The 19,505-nt window shown below is 36.4% G+C and overlaps 1 protein-coding gene across 1 annotated transcript in view; it reads right to left on the reverse strand.

Moving 5' to 3' along the window:
* Nucleotides 1–19,505, reverse strand: part of ABCB5 (ATP binding cassette subfamily B member 5) — a 128,115-nt gene that overhangs the window by 61,185 nt on the left and 47,425 nt on the right. The window contains exons 14-15 of the mRNA XM_065541172.1: nt 11,235–11,396; nt 6,778–6,918 (exon numbers count right to left, since the gene is read on the reverse strand). Of these exons, the coding sequence (XP_065397244.1) occupies nt 6,778–6,918; nt 11,235–11,396 (303 nt within the window). The remainder of the gene's footprint in view (nt 1–6,777; nt 6,919–11,234; nt 11,397–19,505) is intronic.

A 19,505-nucleotide genomic window follows, 5' to 3' on the forward strand; every position in this document is an offset into this window, starting at 1 on the left:
ACTTTTTTATTAATCGGATTCATCAGTAAAGCCATATGGCTTGATTTTTTTTTTTTTTTAGGGAAAAAAGAATTTAACTACAGATTTAATTTTTTAAAAATAAATGTAAGAATATTCAAACTATCAATTTATTCTTGAGTGGGCTTTGATAGTTTGTAAACTTTAGGGAATTTGCTCATTTCATCTGAGTTGTAGAATTTGTTTGCCTAAATGTTTTAATAAGATTATTTTATTCATCTTTAAATATATGTAGAATCTGTAGTGATGTCAGCTCTTTCATTCTTGATGTTGGCAGTTTGTATCTTCTTTTTTTTCTTGCTCAATGAGTTCAATATTGATGTTCCCAGAGAACCAACTTTGGATTTGATTGATTTTTCTTTATTATTTTCTTCCTTCTGGTTTCTTAAGGTGGAAACTTAGTATATTAATTTGAGATTTTTAGATAGTATAGGTGTTTAGTGGTACAGATTTCTTCCTCAGTATCACTTTAAGCTTCCTACACATTTTGATATGTTCAGTGTTCATATCCAGATTTCCATCTAGTATCACTTTCCTTCTGCCCAAATGACTTCCTTTAATATTTCTTGTAGTATAGGTGTGCTGGTAGTGAATTATTTTAACATTTTATTTACAAAAATGTCTCAATTTTGCCTTCATTTTTATTAGGCATTTTTCTGTAAATAGCATTCTAATTTGAGGTGCTTTTTTTTTTTTCTTTCAGTGCTTTAAAAATATTGCTCCATTATCTTCTTGTTTGCATTATTTCTAATGAGAAGTTTGTAGCTTTCTTGTCTTTTCCCTCATCTATATTGTGTCAATTTCTCTGGATGCTTTAGTAGTTTTCTCCTTAACACTGGTTTTAAGCAGTTTGATTATGATATACCTAGGTATAGGATTTCTTATGTTTCTTATACTTAGAATTTATTGAGCTTCTTGAATCTGTGGATTTTAAGTTTTCATCAAATTGGCAAATTTTTTTTTTTATCTTTTTTTTTAAAAATTTATTTATTATTATTGTACTTTAAGTTGTAGGGTACATGTGCATAACGTGCAGGTTTGTTACATATGTATACTTGTGCCATGTTGGTGTGCTGCACCCATCAACTCATCATTTACATCAGGTATAACTCCCAATGCAATCCCTCCCCCCTCCCCCCTCCCCATGATAGGCCCCTGTGTGTGATGTTCCCCTTCCTGAGTCCAAGTGATCTCATTGTTCAGTTCCCACCTATGAGTGAGAACATGCGGTGTTTGGTTTTCTGTTCTTGTGATAGTTTGCTAAGAATGATGGTTTCCAGCTGCATCCATGTCCCTACAAAGGACGCAAACTCATCCTTTTTGATGGCTGCATAGTATTCCATGGTGTATATGTGAAAATTGGCAAATTTTTAAAGCATTATTTCTTCAATGGTTTGGACTTCCTTTGGGGACATATGTACATATGTAATACAGTTATAATAAATGCTTAATGTCTCTACTAACTCTACTAAGTGTGCCATTTCTGGGTCTATTTCTATTGGTTGATTTTTCTCTTCATTTTGGGTACATTTTTTTCTGCTTTTTTGCTTGCCTGGTGATTTTTGAATGGATGCCAGACATTGTAAATTTTATACTTTTGGGGACTAAATATTTTTGAATTCTTGTATATGTTATTGAGTCTTGTTCTGGAACACATTTAAATTACTTGGAAACAGTGTAATCCTTTTGAGGCTTGCTATTAGAATTTTTTAGTTAGGTTTAGTGCAGAGTTTAGTCTAGGACTAATTATTTTACCCTCTGAGGCAATATCTTTCTTAATGCTTAACCGAGTATCTCATGAATTTAAAGATTTTCTACAATAGTTAGTTTAATAAGAACTTTTCTTGGCCCTGTGTGAGTTCTAAGAATTGCTCCTTCTAATCTTTTCTGGTAGATATATACCCTACCTCTGGTAGTTTCCTTAATAAATACACTGATCAGTAGTCAGATGAAGACTCAAGGGAGAACCTCTGCAGATTTTTGGACTTCTCTCTTTCTGAAAAGTTCTCTCCTCTCCAGTTCTTTGCTCTGAAACCTCTGGCAACTTTGGCCTCTTTCAACTCTTAGCTCTGTCTTCTGAACTCAAAGTCCGCTGGGTTTCAGGAGGCAGAGGTTGCAGTGAGCCGAGGTTGTGACATTGCACTCTAGCCTGAGCATCAAGAGCAAAACTCTGTCTCCAAAAAAAAAAGTCCATTGGGTTTTGTCTGTGTTTTCCCTCTCAGCTCCGAGGCCTGAAAACTACTCAGACCTTAAACTGGTTTAATGACAAGTTTCAACTCATTTATTTCTCCTTCCACAGAGATCACTATCCTATTTTGCCTGATGTCCAATGTCAGAAACTATTATTTCACATATTTTGTTCAGTTTCTTAGTTGTATCAAGCAGGAAAGTAAATCTACTCCCTGTTAATCTATCTTGGTTGAAAGTGAAAATCTCTAATTTTATGTGATTTTCATGGCAATTAACACAAATGATCTCTTCCTTTTTCTGTACCACTTTTCTTACTTGGTGTCTATGATACCACACTCTCCTGGCTTTCCTCTTATTTTGCCAGCCATTTGTTAGAATCCTTTCACTAGGGACTTTTTCTTTCCAACTCTAAATGGTGCCGGGTCCTGAGTCTCATTCCAATGTCCTACTCTTTTAGCCATCTATATTTTATTTCTCCGCTGACAGCTTTAGTGAGACCAATCAAGTTCATTTTTCAGCCACTATCATCTCCTCTCCGTTCTGCTTTCCCTCATCTTAGTTTGGCCCCCACACACTGTTCTCCAAATTGTAGCCACATGGAGTAAATCAGACCATGTGCCCTTCTGAATAAGACCCTCTAATGCAACAGTGCTTCACCTGTTTTAGTTCGTGGACTCCTTTGGAAGACTGGTGAAGTCTATGGACTCCTTCCCTGAAGAAATGTTTAAATGTACTAAATGATACATAGGACTCCAAGAAAGCCCATCCCATTGAAACATCGTATTCAAAATACTTAACAAGTAACCCAAAGTTTTGATACAGTTATGAATGTGCTTCATTTATTAGAACATAAGAACTAATAGTGATGAGTGTAGAGATATTTTAAGTTATCCATAAGTATAATGTGATATGAAAATTTCTGTGATATTCATTGGTGACATCACAGATACTGGTAATACTATTGTAGCTTGTTGCTTAGATTCACGAAGCAGATGTTACATTTCTATCAAGGGTTAGTGGGGGAAAATAAGTTGTGATTTTTTTATTCATTCAGGTTGATGGGCTCTGAAGTCTATTCAGAAATTCCTTGTAGGTCATGAACCACTGGTTAAAAACTCCTGAAGGTTTTTTGTTAGAGGAAGAATAGAATCCAAATTTGTCATGATGGCCCAAGAGGCCGTGCATGATCCGGTCCCTGAGTGTCCCACACACCTTTCTGCCTACCCCTGTCCTCCTTAGTCATTGTGACCCCCAACTCCAGACCCTCATGCTCGCTGTGACCTTGTTTGAAATATTACCATCCCTGTCCTGGTCATTGACTTATTGCCTCTTTGATCCAAATGCACTTTTTTGTCTGATAAATATTTCTCTTTTACAGTGGGCAAGAGGTTAAGCCCTGTCAGTAGAGGGTGAAGCAAAGACATTGCAGGAGGAGATATTTCTTCCTGTTCTTTCCAGTGCTCATTGGGAAAGCTCCTACAGGGTGAGTTTTTCTCCTCTGCCCTGCCTGCATAGGTTTTCAGAGGCAGGTGCCTGCAGAGTGCAGCTTTCTCTTCTGTGTGGCCGCCGGTTGCTTTCCCCAGCTCTTGGCTTAGGGTATGGAGGCATAACTATGAGCACAGGCCTGGGTCTCGGCCAGGTCACTAATGGCTGCACCCTCCCACTTGCAGAAGTGCCCTAGACTCCTGCAGATGACAACCTTGGCCAGCTTCTTGTTCCAATAGTGCCCAGTGGCCAGCAGTTTCCCCAGCACCTGGTAGGTTCTGAAGCTCAGCCCCATCCTGTGGAAGGCCTCCCTTGGCACCCTTGAGGGCAAGGCCCCACGAGCAAGGTACCACAGCAACTTCTCTGCCATCCAGTGAGCCATAACTGTGCCCTTTCCATTGAGATCTGACTCTTTGCCTTGCTGGAGAGAACAAATGGATCTTCTATGGGTGCTGTATTTCACTCCAGGGGTAGTGGTTGCTTCTTTTATCTGCTACTTCTGTATTCTCTAGAGGTATCTTAACTTTCACTACCCAACTCCCCATACTACAATCTCCTCTTAATGATTCATTATACTAAACTTTCTCTGTCATTGTATGCTTTCTGTTTCCTGACTGGATCTAGACTAATAGAACTCCCATTAACTCTGTTCTAAAATACTGCTCCATTTCTTTTTCATTTCATTATTGATCTTTGTTTATTTTATTTTATTTTGTTTTTTAGTTTGTTTTTTGAGACAGGGTCTCACTCTGTCGCCCAGGCTGGAGTGCAGTGGTGTGATCTTGGTTCACTGCAACCTTTGCCTCCCCAATTCAAGTGATTCTCCTGCCTCAGCCTCTCAAGTAGCTGGGATTACAGGCATGTGCCATCACACCCAGCTAATTTTTTATATTTTTAGTAGAGACAAGGTTTCACCATGTTGGTCAGCTGCTGTTGAACTCCTGACCTCAAGTGATCTGCCCGCCTTGACTTCCCAAAGTGCTGTGATTACAGGTGTGAACTACTCACCCAGCCTATTTATTTTATTTTTATTTATTTCAGAGATGGGTTCTTGCTCTGTTGCTCAGGCTGGGGTACAGTGGCATGATCATAGCTCACTGCAGCCTTGAACTCTTAAGCTCAAGCGATCCTCCTGCCTCAACCTCTCTTGTAGCTATTATTATAGACATGTCACTGTCCCCAGTTCATTATTGATTATTACAGTCTCTTCACTTCCTTGTTTATTTTTCACTGGATTACCACGGTCTTAAAGAGTCCCTTAAAAATATGGCCATTGAGCCAATCCTAGCTTATTTCGGTTCTTGGTTGTAGTACCGTGTATCTGTTTCCTGCCTCCCCAGGCTCACAGATTTTTATAAGCTTTAGCTCCAGGCATTGGCTAACCAGGTTTTTCTGCCTACTTTTCAGAGCAGGTCTGTGACTATTGTCCAGCTCACCACTTTGTGCTTTTGCTCTAGTTCTGGTGTGAAGAGCTATTCCTCCTGTTTAGAGCCTAGATACATCTTACTGGTTTTTCTCATTTTATATTTTATCATTTCCATGTGTGTGGAGCATGTAGTTGTATCAGATTGTAAACCAATTATATCATTTTTGTCCAGAGATCTGGAAATTCCTTTTTAAATGTTCTGTTTTTCATCTTTCTTAGGTTTTGAAAATCCACTTTATAAATATGGTGTATTTTTAGACTTAGAGGCAGATTTCCATAGTGTTTTCAGCAGTTGCTGAGGCAGGTCCAGCAGCTATCAATAGATGTTTTAACACAGTGTTTCCTACACTCTTGCCTAGTGTCTCAGTACAAACTTTCATGTACTATATTCTTAACATACATTTGCCATATGGCATACCATCTATACCATTATTTTTCTTTGCATGCTTATTTATTTAAATGGACTTAAAAATAAAATTAGCAGAAAAGGAAAAATGTCTAAGTGTAAATGCTGTAGAGGACTACATACCTAAAAGGAAAGAGTGTAGCTAAAATTAAAAGCAATAGATTAGCAATGCCAGAGAAGGACAAGAGGGGTTTTGGGACAGATAATCCAGAGGCTTCAGGCAGATAATTGACAGGTGAGACCAAGGAAAGTGGGCATGAAGATGGTGAGAACAGCTAAGAGGCGATTCAATCTCAAGTCTCTGTTAGTCCCAAGGAGAAGGAGGAAACTCTAGTTTGGGAGGAAATAATGGGCCAAAGATAGGTATGGGATGGTATGGATGCTGGAGGTTAGGGGATTGAAGCTGAGATACAGGGCAAGGGTGAGGGATTTCAAGGCATGCAAGGTTACGGAGCACCAGGGGCTAGCAAAGATCGACTAGGGTGGAAAGAGGGCTGGAGCTCAGTGAATTGGGAGGCTGGGAGAAGCATGGGTTAAGGTGGTATTAAGATGGAAGGGTGTTTTGTAAAAGGGTGCTACAGAGAATGTTCAGGGTGTGGGATGGAGGCTCAAAGCAGGTGTCGGGCATGTTAAGAGAAAGAAGGTGGAATTGAGACAGAGAAGTGAGAATTCAGGTGCAGACGGGAACTGCAGGGAGGTATGAAGGGTATCAGCGGAAGGAGAGTCAAAGCAGGTGATGTGGGGCTCGGGCAGAGCCTGGGGGTGCGGGGGTAGGAGTGGGCACAGTAAGCATGGGAACAAATACTCCCACCCCAGTGAGCAAGGCTTCTCAAATTGTGCCCTGGGACTGCAAGCCTGGGTCGTGTACATGCTGGGCCTATCTGCATTCTGGAAGTGGCATGCCTCTGATCTGACTCAAATTAATCTTGGGCATCACCATTAGTATCTCCATCACATTTGCCAAGGCATTGTTTTAACCCATGGTTTGCTTCATAGGAGAAACATCATCTAACAGTCTCATGAGATTTTTTTTTTTTCCCCTGGTAAAGAAGGACCTCTGATATAAAGGCAGCCTTTTTAGACAGACTTACCTAGAGTGTCACACCGATGCTAGAGCGAAGTTTGGGAAAGACATGTTTTGTGAGCTTAGTGCTACAGTAATATTTTCCTATAAATAAATTTTAAATTTTACAAGGATTAAATCAAAATTAGAAAACATGTAGGAAAAACTGGTTGATCGCTGAGCCATTACCTCTTTAGATTGGATGGATTCCTCGGCCTTGTCAGTGAAGTCTGACTTGATGCTATTCACAGAGCACAGAGAAAGTGAGTTAGTCTTCCTTTCAGTAGAATATGTCATTGACTCCATCTGTTCATCAGCGTTTTTAATATCCTTACAGGAAGAATATACAGGTTATCATTGTAAGAATGCCTTAAAAATTCAAGGAAATCTTATTAAGCATCTCTTTAAAGCTGTTATCGCCTTTGCTATTGAAAGTGGCATATTCTAATGTAGTTCTTGCTGAACAGCTTTCAGGCTTGAGAGAACTGATAAGTCTATCTCATACTAAAATCTTAGTGACTAACAATAGCTCATTGTCCTTTCTTTTCCAAGGACCTGTATAATCACCTGCAGAAAACAATGCCTTAATCGAAACAATTATATCACTAACAAGGAGAGATCTTAGTAAGAGGAGCTTTTTGAGACAGAAGATACTGTTTCTGATGCTTTCTTCCTAGCCATTTCTGGGGCTTATAAATTTGTAGTATTTAATTGGGTACTTATATGTGAGATTGGGCCTGAGAGAGATCTCGGGAGACAATCATGCTTTCCAGGCCTGCCCCTGCTACCCATCCTGAACTGTGAACAAAACACAGAACTAACATGGCCTGCTCCTCAACAATAAGAAATTCCAAAGCAATCAAATTAACCTTAAAGGCCAGGCACAGTCGTCACCCCTGTAATCCCGGCACTCTGGGAAACGGAGACGTGTGGATCACTTCAGGCCATGAGTTTCAGACCAGCCTGGCCAACATATAACACCCTGTCTCTACTAAAAATACAAAATATTAGTTGGGTGTGGTGGTGCGTGCCTGTGATCCCAGCTACTCAGGAGGCTGAGGCTGAGGCTTGAACTTGGGAGGCGGAGGCTGCAGTGAACCGAGATTGCACCACTACACTCCAGCCTGGGTGACAGCAAGACTGTGTCTCGAAATAAACATTTTTAACTTTAAAGAAACTGTTTATTGGTACATTATAGGATAGAACCAAGTTCAAAATCAAATTGCTCTAGGTCTAGATTTTCTTTTTCTTGCTACTCATGAGACCACTTTAGTGAAATAAAGGAGCTACAGATTCTCTGTTCATTTGAATGTGGTATGAGTAAATCTGTGACTTTCCCAGGAGGAGATGGGAGGAGGACAAGAGAAATGAGAAGCCCAGCTAAGTTGCTGACAGCGTGGGGAAGAGATGGAAAATGTAGATCAATTTAGATGCACAAGGAGAATGTGCACATGGAAGACTTTCCAGGGACACCGTGATTCTTTGACAAGCTTAACAACTGTTAATCAGTCATTTAAAGAGATAATGAACTTTAACCAGCTCCAGACTATCCAAACATCTTTAATCAGGCATTTCTTTTTGCTATCATTTTCTTTTTTTTCCTGTAAATGTCTCTGCCATGAAAGAAATATTTATATGGCTTTGAAATTTTTTATTTTTTGTTTTTATTATTTATTTCCTTATTTAAAGAGTAGGTCTTACTGTGTTGCCCAAACTAGTGCTAAACTCCTTAGCTCAAGCAGTCCTTCTGCCCCAGCCTTTCAAGTAGCTGAGATTACAGGAACTAGCCATCATGTCCTGCCTTGTTTGGCTTTTCTCCCCTGCCCCCAGGAGTTACTCACTTTGTGGCAAGTTTAAAATAAAACTTTGACCTCTCCTCATAATAAATTTTCTGAAAAGGTGCTTTAGTAAGTCAAAGAAAATTTCTTTTCCTGAGAAAGTCTCTGGACAAAATAATGATGACAATAAGCTTTGATATGTGTATATCTCTGTGTATATGTGTATCAAAAATACACATTTTGATATGTGTATGTGTTTATATTTCATTTTCACATAGAAATCCACTAAAGCAATATACATGTATATGATCATGGACAGTCTAGGTAAATAATTAAAATATTAATCTCCATAGTTTGAACTTTTCTAAAAAGTTTGATCAAATAATGTTAATGTCAATAACATAATAAAATTTATTACACTAACAATAATTCTAAGTACTTTATATGATTTAGCCTGTTTAATACTCACAATAATTTATTAATAGGTTATTACTATTTCCCTTTTCTTAGAGATTAGGAAATTGATGCACTGAGAATTTAAATAACTTGCTCAAGGACCTAAAACTATTAAGTGGTGGAGTCAACTTGCAGTGAACACAGAGTTCATCATCGTAAGCACTTTGCTGTGCTGCTTCTCAGGATTATTTTAGCAGCATTAACTGTGATATTTGTGACAATCACAAATTATCAAAATTGATTAATTTTGATTCCACAGTCAATATTGGCAAATAAGTATGTGCAGATCTTCAAGAGTGAGTTACTTGTTTGTGCAGATATTATGTATGTTACATTTACTGTACAATGCTTAGAATATTATACTTAGTATTAATATTTAAAATAGTGTTGTTATATCTAATTGGACATCATTTTAGGTAATCAGAGAATACTAATCCATTTTAAATAAGGTATTTAAAATTTTTACACATTCGTTCCACTAACACACCACTTTTTCTTTTTATATAATGTGAAAGCCTTTAACTTAAGACATAATAATGGAGTTTTAGTTTAATCACAATAAAAAATAAAGATGTACTACTCCAAAGAAAGATCTGATTATACTAGTATTAATAGTTTTAAAAAAATCTCAAAATAGGGTTAACTCAACCAGTTATTTCCTTTTATTGCAACCCATATTAGTTTCAAAATATTAAACTTCATAAATTATTAAGTGTATTGTGGAATAAAAATTCAGTTATATAACACCTCACTTTTATTTTTGAAGCACAAAATATGAACTAATATGAAATAAAATCAGCATCAGACAGTTTTTCAATAAAAACTACATTTTCAAACCTATTTTACTGTATTGCTTCTTAGGGTATGTTCAGAAATATTTCATTTTAGCACAGTTGGAGAAAGCTAGGGTTTGAAATTTGAAGTTATAAACTTGATGAAGAGATGGGGGCTCATAACTTTCTAAATTTGCTAATTTATAAAATAATAATATTGACATCAAAGATATTATTAGAAAGTTGAAGAAGACCAAAAAGGGTTGAAATCAGTTATCTATAGAAGAGCCCTTCAAAAAAAGGCTGCCTTCCAGGTCAAGAGAAGAAAGCCAGGCTGGAACAAAGAAGAGAGCTATAGCTTAATTCCCACGACCTATATTAATGTGTCCTAATGAGAAAGTTATGTGAAATCCAGTAGGGTGGATCCATGACACGCACAAGTATGGATCCTAAAGAAGGGGAATTTGCTGTGTGCCTTCAGCATCATCATGCCCCCGCTTGATTGCCCAATATGAGCTTTCTGGTCCATCTGTGGTGATGCGGTAGCACACATAGTAAGGTTTTATGTGTGCATCCCTTCATTCAGCAAATGTTTATTGAGTGCCCACTGTGTGCCAGGTATTGTCTTAGGTGCTTCCTACACAAATTAAGTCTCAACTCTTTTGCCTGGCTTCTAAGAACTTCCATGATCTGACGTTCATTATTGAACTCTTTCCCATTATACCCTCAACACTCACAAGTACTTAAGGAAAGCTGACCTCCTTTTTGTTTCAGTCGCACACCAAGTTCCTTCTTGCTTCTATGCTGTTGTTCTGCCTACCTGAATTTGTCCTTCATGTTCACCCCCAGCTCCCATCTTTTAACTTTAAAGACCTCTTCCATGAAACCTTTTATGGGTAATATAGCTCTGTCTCTCCCCATCAATCTTGTTTTTTCTTTTTACAACTAATAATATCTATATGCACGATTTTGCAATTTGCCTCTGTAGCTAAGTTTTAAGTCTTTAAATAAGGACTGTGTGTTATATTTCTTTGTGTTCTAGCCAAAGATCACAGTATCTACCACATACAAGTTTTTGTTTGTTTGTTCGTTTTTTTTGAGACAGAGTCTCACTCTGTTGGCAGGCTGGAGTGCAGTGGTGCAATCTCAGCTCACTGCAACCTCCAACTCTCTGTCAAGCAATTCTCTTGCCTCAGCCTCCTGAGTAGCTGGGACTGCAGGCACGTGCCACCACACCCAGCTAATTTTTGTATTTTTTGTAGAGACGAGGTTTCACCATGTTGGCCAGGATGGTCTCGATCTCCTGACCTCGTGATCTGCCCTCCTCAGCCTCCCAAATTGCTGGGATTACAGGTGTGGGCCACCCTGCCTGGCCACATACAAGTTTTGAAGCCTATTTGGGGGGTGCCTGGCAGATATTAGGTACCAGGTACCCATTACTTCTTCAACTTTCAGCATATTATTTAGCACAACACTGAGGATTTGAAACCCTTAATTTCTTTACTGAGGAACTATAAACTTTGGTTGCTTTTTGAAATTTAAGATTATAATTTGCAACTTTTGTTTTCTAGTGTGGTATGATCTCTGAAACGTTAAAAATAAACCCTGCTAACATAGCATTATGTCACATAAGCATTACCTGTGACATCACAAGTGAATAATATAAACCTCGTTTTGCCATTAGTTCAGCATGTGCTCCTTTTTCCGCCACCATTCCATCCTTTATGGTCACAATCAAATCTGCACTTCGAATAGTAGAAAGTCGGTGTGCTACCACGATTGTAGTCCGACCTTTACTTGCCTACAGAATAAAAAGCATAGAAAATAAATATGATATTAGTAGAAATAACATCCTTTGCACTATTTAAGAAATCTTTGTTGACTCGGCACAGTGGCTCATGCCTGTAATCTCAGCACTTTGGGAGGCTGAGGAGGGTGGATCACCTGAGGTCAGGAGTTAGAGATCAGCCCGGCCAACATGGTAAAACCCCGTCTCTACTAAAAATACAAAAATTATCCAGTCTTGGTGGTGGGCACCTGTAATCTCAGTTACTTGGAAGGCTGAGGCAGGAGAATCGCTTGAACCTGGGAGGCAGAGGTTGTAGTGAGCTGAGATCATGCCATTTCACTCCAGCCTGGGCAACCAGAGTGAAACTCCGTCGAAAGAAAGGAAGAAAGAAAGAAAGAAAGAAAAATAAAGAAAGAAAGAAAGAAAGAGAGAAAGAGAAAGAAAGAGGAAGGAAGGAAGGAAGGAATGAAGGAATCTTTGTTGCAGTATCATTGTAAATATTAAAGTATCTTATCCTTGGATACAGAAATTTGGAAACTTGAATAGAATAAGAAGACCAATAGAAATTAGAATGAAAAGAAAGTCAGAAAGTTAATTGTTTTCATCTTTAAAATTGGGATATTACTTAACTATTTGGTTACAAATTCAAAGTAATATGTATTTTTAACTTTTTTACAAGTACCATTAATATATGGAAAAGTGCACATAAGGGTACATACAGATCAGTGCATTTCAAACGGAATACACCCCTATCGTAGTATCCAGGTCAAGAATCCCATCATTACCAGCACCTACAAGTCCATCTCATGCTCTTCTCAAGTCACTCTTAACACTCACCTATACCAAGGGTCATCACTATCCCAATTTCTAACAACAGAACTTGTTTTGATTTTCTGGTAATTTATATAAATGAGATTATGCATTGTATACTCTTCTGTGTCTGGATCTTTTCACTCAACATTATGTTTTTGAGATTCATCCATTTGGTTGTATAGAGTTGCAGATAATTTATTCTTATTGCCACACAGTATTCTATTGTGTGACTATACCACAACTTATTTATCCACTCTATTCCTGTTTGGCATTTAGATCGTTTTTAAGTTTTTTTTTTTCCCCTACTATGTTGCTGTAAATGTTTATTTGATGAACATATGTACACAATTCTAGTGTTATACCTAGGAGAGGAATTGCTGAGTCATAAAGTGTGTATATGCTCTGCTTCATTAGATTCTGCCAAATAGATTTTCCAAGTGGTTGCCCTATTTTATAAACCCCCCAGTAGTGCAACAGGGCCATGGTTGCTCTGTCTTCTAAGACTTGGTTCTTTCTGTCTGATGGGTGAGAACTATCATATTGTGACTTTTATCGGCATTTTCCCGATGACTACTAAAGTTGAACAACTTTTCAAATGACTAGTGACAATTTGGATATTCTCTCTTGTGAATTGTCCACATTTTTTCTCATTTTTCTATTAGAACTGTATTTTTATTTTTAATTTTCATGAGTTGTTTATATACTCCAGATGTGAGAACTTTGTTGAATACCATGTACTACAATGAAAGTTTCTCTTTATGTGATTGTCTTTTCACTCTGTCTCTTTCTATCTCTCTTTTTTTTTTGAGACAGAGTTTAGCTCTCGTTGCCTAGGCGGGAGTGCAATGGCATGATCTCAGCTCACTGCAACCGCTGCCTCCCAGGTTCAAGCAATTCTCTCCTGCCTCAGCCTCCCAAGTAGCTGGGATTGCAGGCACTCGCCACCACACCTAGCTAATTCTTTGTATTTTTAGTAGAGACGGGATTTCACCATGTTAGCCAGGCTGGTCTTGAACTCCTGATCTCAGGTGATCCGTCCACATCAGCCTCCCAAAGTGCTGGGATTACAGGTGTGAGCCACTGTACCTGGCTTTCTTTTCACTCTCTTAATGGTGTCTTTTCATGAACAGAATTTCAAAATTTTAATGAAGTCCAATTTATCAATTTTTTTCTTTTACAATTTGTGCTTTTTGAGTACTTTTAAGAAATCTTTACTCCAAGGTCACACAGATGTTTTTCTATGTTTTACCTTACAATCTTTATAATTTGCCTTTCATATTTGGATGTGATGTAAAGCACCTGGAATTAGTTTTTGTGTGTGATGCCAAGTAGGAGTCAATGTACATTTTCCCCATACAGTTAACCAAGTATCCCAACAGCATATTTTGAAGACCATCATTTCCCTCTATACTTCAGAACTGCCTTTACCATAAATCAGGTGGCAATTGTTTTGTGTCTGTTTTTGTATTCTACTTGCTATTCTGCTGTTCAGCTTGTCTGTCACTGCACCAATGCTATCCTGTTTTAACTACTATAGACTTAAAACAGGTGTTGAACCATTAGTTTACCCCTTCCAGCTTATTCTTCCTCTGAAAGATTTTGTGGACTATTCTTTAGGTAATGTGTTTTTTGTTTGTTTGTTTGTTTTTCTGTAAATGCCTACCACAATAACTGACACTTCTGGCACTACAAATTTGCTAGGGAATCAACAATCGACAGCTAACATTGTTACTATTCATATTATTACTGTGTTACTGCTATTTACTTTTCTGATTCTTATCTACTATAGAGCAGGAAAATGGAACTCAGAAAGTTAAGAACCTTGTTCAGGGCCTCATTCAGTCACTGGAAGGACTGGTACTAAAACCTGGTGTGGTTTTCCCTCCTCTCTCCACAAGGTCTCTTCATTGCAATAGATAAACTTGATTAAGCAGGTGATAATTTCTTTCAAACTTTTTTCCAAATCTATAAGAGAAGGGAACCTCTCAAGACATTGGTTATTAAGATTAAATGATAATGTGGAAAAGATGTATGATATAATGCTACCTGTAAAAATGCAAGAAAAATACATATCCTATTATAACTATGTTTTAAAAAAATTACCCATAAAAAGACACCTATATAGAAATCTATCAATATCCTAATAGTGCCTGTTCTTAGTTATTGGGCCTATGGATTGTATTTTTCTCATCTCAATTTCCCCAATTTTATTTAGTGTACATGTATTGTACTTTTGTTTACAAGTAAGACAGTTTTAGAAGGGTGTGACTCTTGGTTTAATGCTCTGCTGCTGCCATTCTGGAGTTCTTAATAGTTTTTGAATAAGAGGCTCCACATTTTCATTTTGTGCTGGACCCCACAAACTGCGTAGCTGGCCTTGACCACTGACAGAGGTAAAAAGGGTTCAATGTGAGTCGACTTCAGCTGGTTTTTTTTCCCACGTGTAGATTTTAAGAGAGTCATTTAAAGAGCGGGACTAGGTAGAAAGAGGGGGAAAGGGTACTTTTAAAAAATTTAATTAATTAATTAAATAATTTTTGAGATGAAGTCTCTCTCTGTCATGCAGGCTGCAGTGGTTCAAGTGATTCTCCTGCCTCAGCCTCCCGATTAGCTGGGATTACAGGCGTGTACCACCACACCCAGCTAATTTTTGTATTTTTAGTAGAGACAGGTTCTTGCCATGCTGGCCAGGCTGTTCTTGAACTCCTGACCTCAGGTGATCCACCTGCCTCGGCCTGCCAAAGTGCTGGGATTACTGGCAAAAGGCAGTATTTTTTGATGGTTAAACATCTATCCAAGTCAGGAGAGATGTCAGGGCTTTGATAACTGATTTTTAGTCTGATACTAAAAATAAGATGATAATTATTATTCAGTTTCTAAATCTGTATCCTTAATCCCCATCTCTTGTCACAAAAAGTAGGTAGAAAGGATAGTTATGCTCCCCTATAGCAGCCCTACCTGTGTTTCAGAGCTCTTTTCTAAAAGAATATACTGAGATAATATGACTGGGATCAAATTTCCCTTTAAGTGATAACTTGCTTTTAAATTAAAGTTATATTCACTGCATGAATAGCTGAGCAAGCTTTATGAACAACAAACTAAGAAGACTAATGATATAGGAATGAAGTCCACACTGTCTTAATAAAAACTCGTAATACAGTTAATCTGACAAATATCATGATGGATGTAACTAATAATAATTAATATATTACATGGTAATTAACTACAAAATGGCAAGCAGTATATATAGATTATAGTGTATGACTTTTATAATGGCAAATCTGGTATTCAATAATTTCACCATTTGTGTTTTCTGGAGTTGCAAATCCTGGGTTTGGATCTTGTTTCTGCCAGTTTCTGGCTTGGAGGACTTAGATGTCTAAGTTTTTTACCCCTCTAAGTCTTATGTTTTTCATTTGATAATAGGGAAAATTTTACCACCTCTATTTTAGAGTTATTGAGCAGATTAATTTTTTTCGTGGTAAGAACACTTCACATGAGATCTATCTTCTTAAAATTTTAAGTGCACAATACAATATTGCCAACTATAGGCACAATGTGGTAGTGTTAATCTCTAGAACTCATTCATCTTACATAAATAAAATTTTATTCCCACTGAACAGCAACTCCCTGTATCTCTCTCTCCTCAGTCCCCAGCAGCCACCATCGTATTGTCTGCATCTACAAGTTTGACTGTTTTACATACCTCATTTAAGAGGAATCACACAGTATTAGTCCTTCTGTGACTGGCTTATTTCACTTAGCATAATGTCATTCAGATTCATCCATGTTGTTCCATATGGACTTCCTCCTTTTTTAAGGCTTATTAATATTTCCTTGTGTAGGTATCATATTTTTCTTTATTTGTTAATCTGTCAATAAATATTTAATTTGTTTCCATATCTTGGCTGTTATAAATAATGATGCAATGAGCATGGGAGTGCATATACTTCTTTGAGATACTGACTTTAATTCTTTTGAATATATATTAATACATCCAAATTATTGGAATTAATGTGTGTATATATATACACATATATATGTGTGTGTGTGTGTGTGTGTGTGTGTGTGTGTGTATGTGTAGTAGAATTGCTGGGTCAAATGGTAATTCTATCTTTAATTATTTCTGGAACCTCCATACTGTTTTCCATAGAGACTGCAACTTTTTACTTTCCCATCAGTAATACACAAGGGTTCAAATTTTTCCACATCTTCACCAACACTTATCTTTTTTTTTAACAATAGTCATCCTAATAGGTGTGAGGAGATATCTCATTGCGGTATTGACTTACATTTCCCCGATAACTAGTGATGTCAAGAATCTTTTTATATACTTATTGGCCATTTGTATGTGTTTTTTGGAGAAATGCCTTTTCAACTTCTTTGCCTATTTTTAAATCAGGTTATTTGTTCTTTATTTTTGTTTTTTTACTATTGAGTTATAGGAGTTCCTTATATATTTTAGATATTAATTTCTTACCAGATATATGATTTCCAATTTTTTTTTCCTTTTTGTAGTCTACCTTTTCGTTCGGTTGATTATTTCCTTTGTGATGCTTTTGTTTGATGTAGTCCTACTTATCTAATTTTGCTTTTGTTGTTTGTGTTTTTGACCTCATATCCAAGAAATAATTGTCAAACTTAATGTCATGAAGCTTTCCCCCATGTTTACTTCTAAGTTTTACAGTTTCAGTTTAAGTTTTACAGTTTCTTATATTGATATATTTAACCTATTTTGAGTTGGTTTTTGTGTATGGTGTAGATAAAAGTCCAGTTTCAATTCTTTTGCATGTGGACATCCAAATTTCCCAACATCATTTGTTGAATAGGCCATCTTTCCCCATTGTGTACTCTTTGCACCCTTGTCAAAGGTCAGTCGATCATTTTGCATACATTTATTTCTGGGCTTTCTATTCTGTCCCATTAGCCTCTATGTTTATTTTTAGGCAAGTGCTATACTGTTTTAATTACTATAACTTTGTAATGTATTTTGAAATTAGGAAGTGTGATGCTTTCAGCTTTGTTTTTCTTCTTAAGATTGATTTGGATATTTGGTATCTTTTGTGGTTTCTTATTAATTTTAGGATGAATTCTTTATTTCTGTAAAACATGCCATTGGGATTTTGATTGTACTAAATCAAAATCTGTATACTAAATCTGTAGATTGCTTTGGGTAGTATTGACATTTAACGGTATCAAGTCTTTCAATCCAGGATCATGAGATGTATTTTATGGGTGTCTTCTCTAATTTTTTCATCAATGATTACAGTTTTCAGCATACAAGTATTTTACCTTCTTAAGTTTATTTCTAAGTATTTTATTCTTTTGATGCTGTTGCAAATGGGATGTTTTCTTAGTTTCAGATGATTTGTTGTTAACAGAAATGCAACTAATTTTTGTATGTTGATTTTGTACCCTGCAACCTTACTGAATTCATTTATTAGTGCTTTAGTGCTAACACTTTGGGTGTGTATGTGTGACTGCGTGTGTAATCTTTAGAGTTTTCAAATTTTAAGATCATATAATCTGCTTACTTTTTTTTTTTCTTATTTGACACTTCTTTTTTATTTTTCTTGCCTAATTGCCCAGGCTAAGAACTTCAGGACTTTGTTGAATGCAAGTGGTAAGAGGTACTCTAGGTACTTTTGTTTGTTTGTATACCATGAGGCTTACATAAAAACCTTATATTTATGATGGTCTACTTTAAGCTGATAGCAACTTCAATCATTACATATACAGGAACAAACATAAACATGACAGATTTCTCCTCAGAAAAAAGTGCAAGAAAGGAGACAGTGAGCAACATCTTTAAGATATTGAAAAAAAAATCCTACAACTTTCAGGCTAAAACTCTATATCAAGGAAATAAATTTTTCAAAAACTAAAGGTGAAACAAAGACATATGACAGCTGAAATTATTCATCAGTAGTGGAACTGTACCACATTAAAGGTTTCAGGTAAAAGGAATTGATGCCAGTGGACATATGGATACACATAAAAGAATGAAGAACACTGGAAATTGTAACTCCATGGGGCATGGAGAAAAATGTAACTTTTTCTTAGTACCTATTTGAATTTTTAAAAAAACTAATGATTGATTTTAAAATTTACAATGTGGGATGGAGTTTATAACATGTCAAAGTAAGATGTCTAATTGCAATAGCTTAAAGGCCGAAAAGGGAGAAATGGAAGTATGCTAATGCATGCTTTTATACTACACATGAAATGATATAATATCACTTGAAGGTAGATTGTCTTAAGTTAAGTGTGTAGACTATAATCTCTAAAGCCATCACTGAAATATCAAAGAGTTATATAAATAAGCTCACAAAAGAGATAAAACAAAATCATAAAAAGTACTCAATCCAAATGAAGACAGAAAATGAGTAAACCAGAAACCAAGAATCGGTGGAAAAAAGAAAACAAGTAGCAAAGTGGTTGATTTAATTTAATAATATTAATATCAATCATCAGATTAAATGTAAATGGTCTAAACACTCCAATTAAAAGTCAGAGATTTTCAGTTTGAATACAAAAGCAAGGCCCCACTACGTGTCATCTGTCAGAAACACATTTTAAATATAAAGAAACAAAGAGGTTAAGACTAAAAGGATAAAAAACGCATACCATGCTAACACAGAGTAAAAGAAAAATAACAGTGGCTGTGTTAATATTAGATAAAGCAGATTAAAGTGAAAAGGATATAACCAGAGTAAATAAGTTTATTTCCTAATGAAAAAGGGCTCAATTTATCAAGAGAACCTAACAATCCTAAATATTTATGTGCCTAATAACACAGCTCTAAAATACATGACACCAAAATATATACAATTACAAGAATACATCTAAAAGTTACAATAATAGTTGAAGAATTAAATACCCTTCTCTCAGTAACTGACAGAACAAGTAGACCATAAGGACAAGAGTTGAATAATACTATCAACCAACTCAACACAATTGACATTTATAGAACACTTCATCCAACAATAGCAAAATGCATATTCTTTTCAAGTGCACACAAAACATTTACTAAGAGAGACCATAATCTGTGCCATAAAACAAGTCCTAATAAACTTCCTTGTATTCAAGTCATACATGGATATTCCCTGACTGTAATGCAATTAAATTAGAAATCAATACAGAAAAAATCTCTGGAAAATACTCCAATATTGAAACCAAATAAAAATTTTCAAGTAAATGATTTCATATGTAACTTAAGAAACAAGAAAAAGAAGGGCAAGTTAAACTCAAAAAAGAAAAAAAAGAAAAAACAGAAGAAAGGAAATAAAAATCAAAGCAGAAACCAAT

Source organism: Macaca fascicularis, chromosome 3, assembly GCF_037993035.2.
Source record: "Macaca fascicularis isolate 582-1 chromosome 3, T2T-MFA8v1.1".
NCBI lineage: Eukaryota > Metazoa > Chordata > Mammalia > Primates > Cercopithecidae > Macaca > Macaca fascicularis.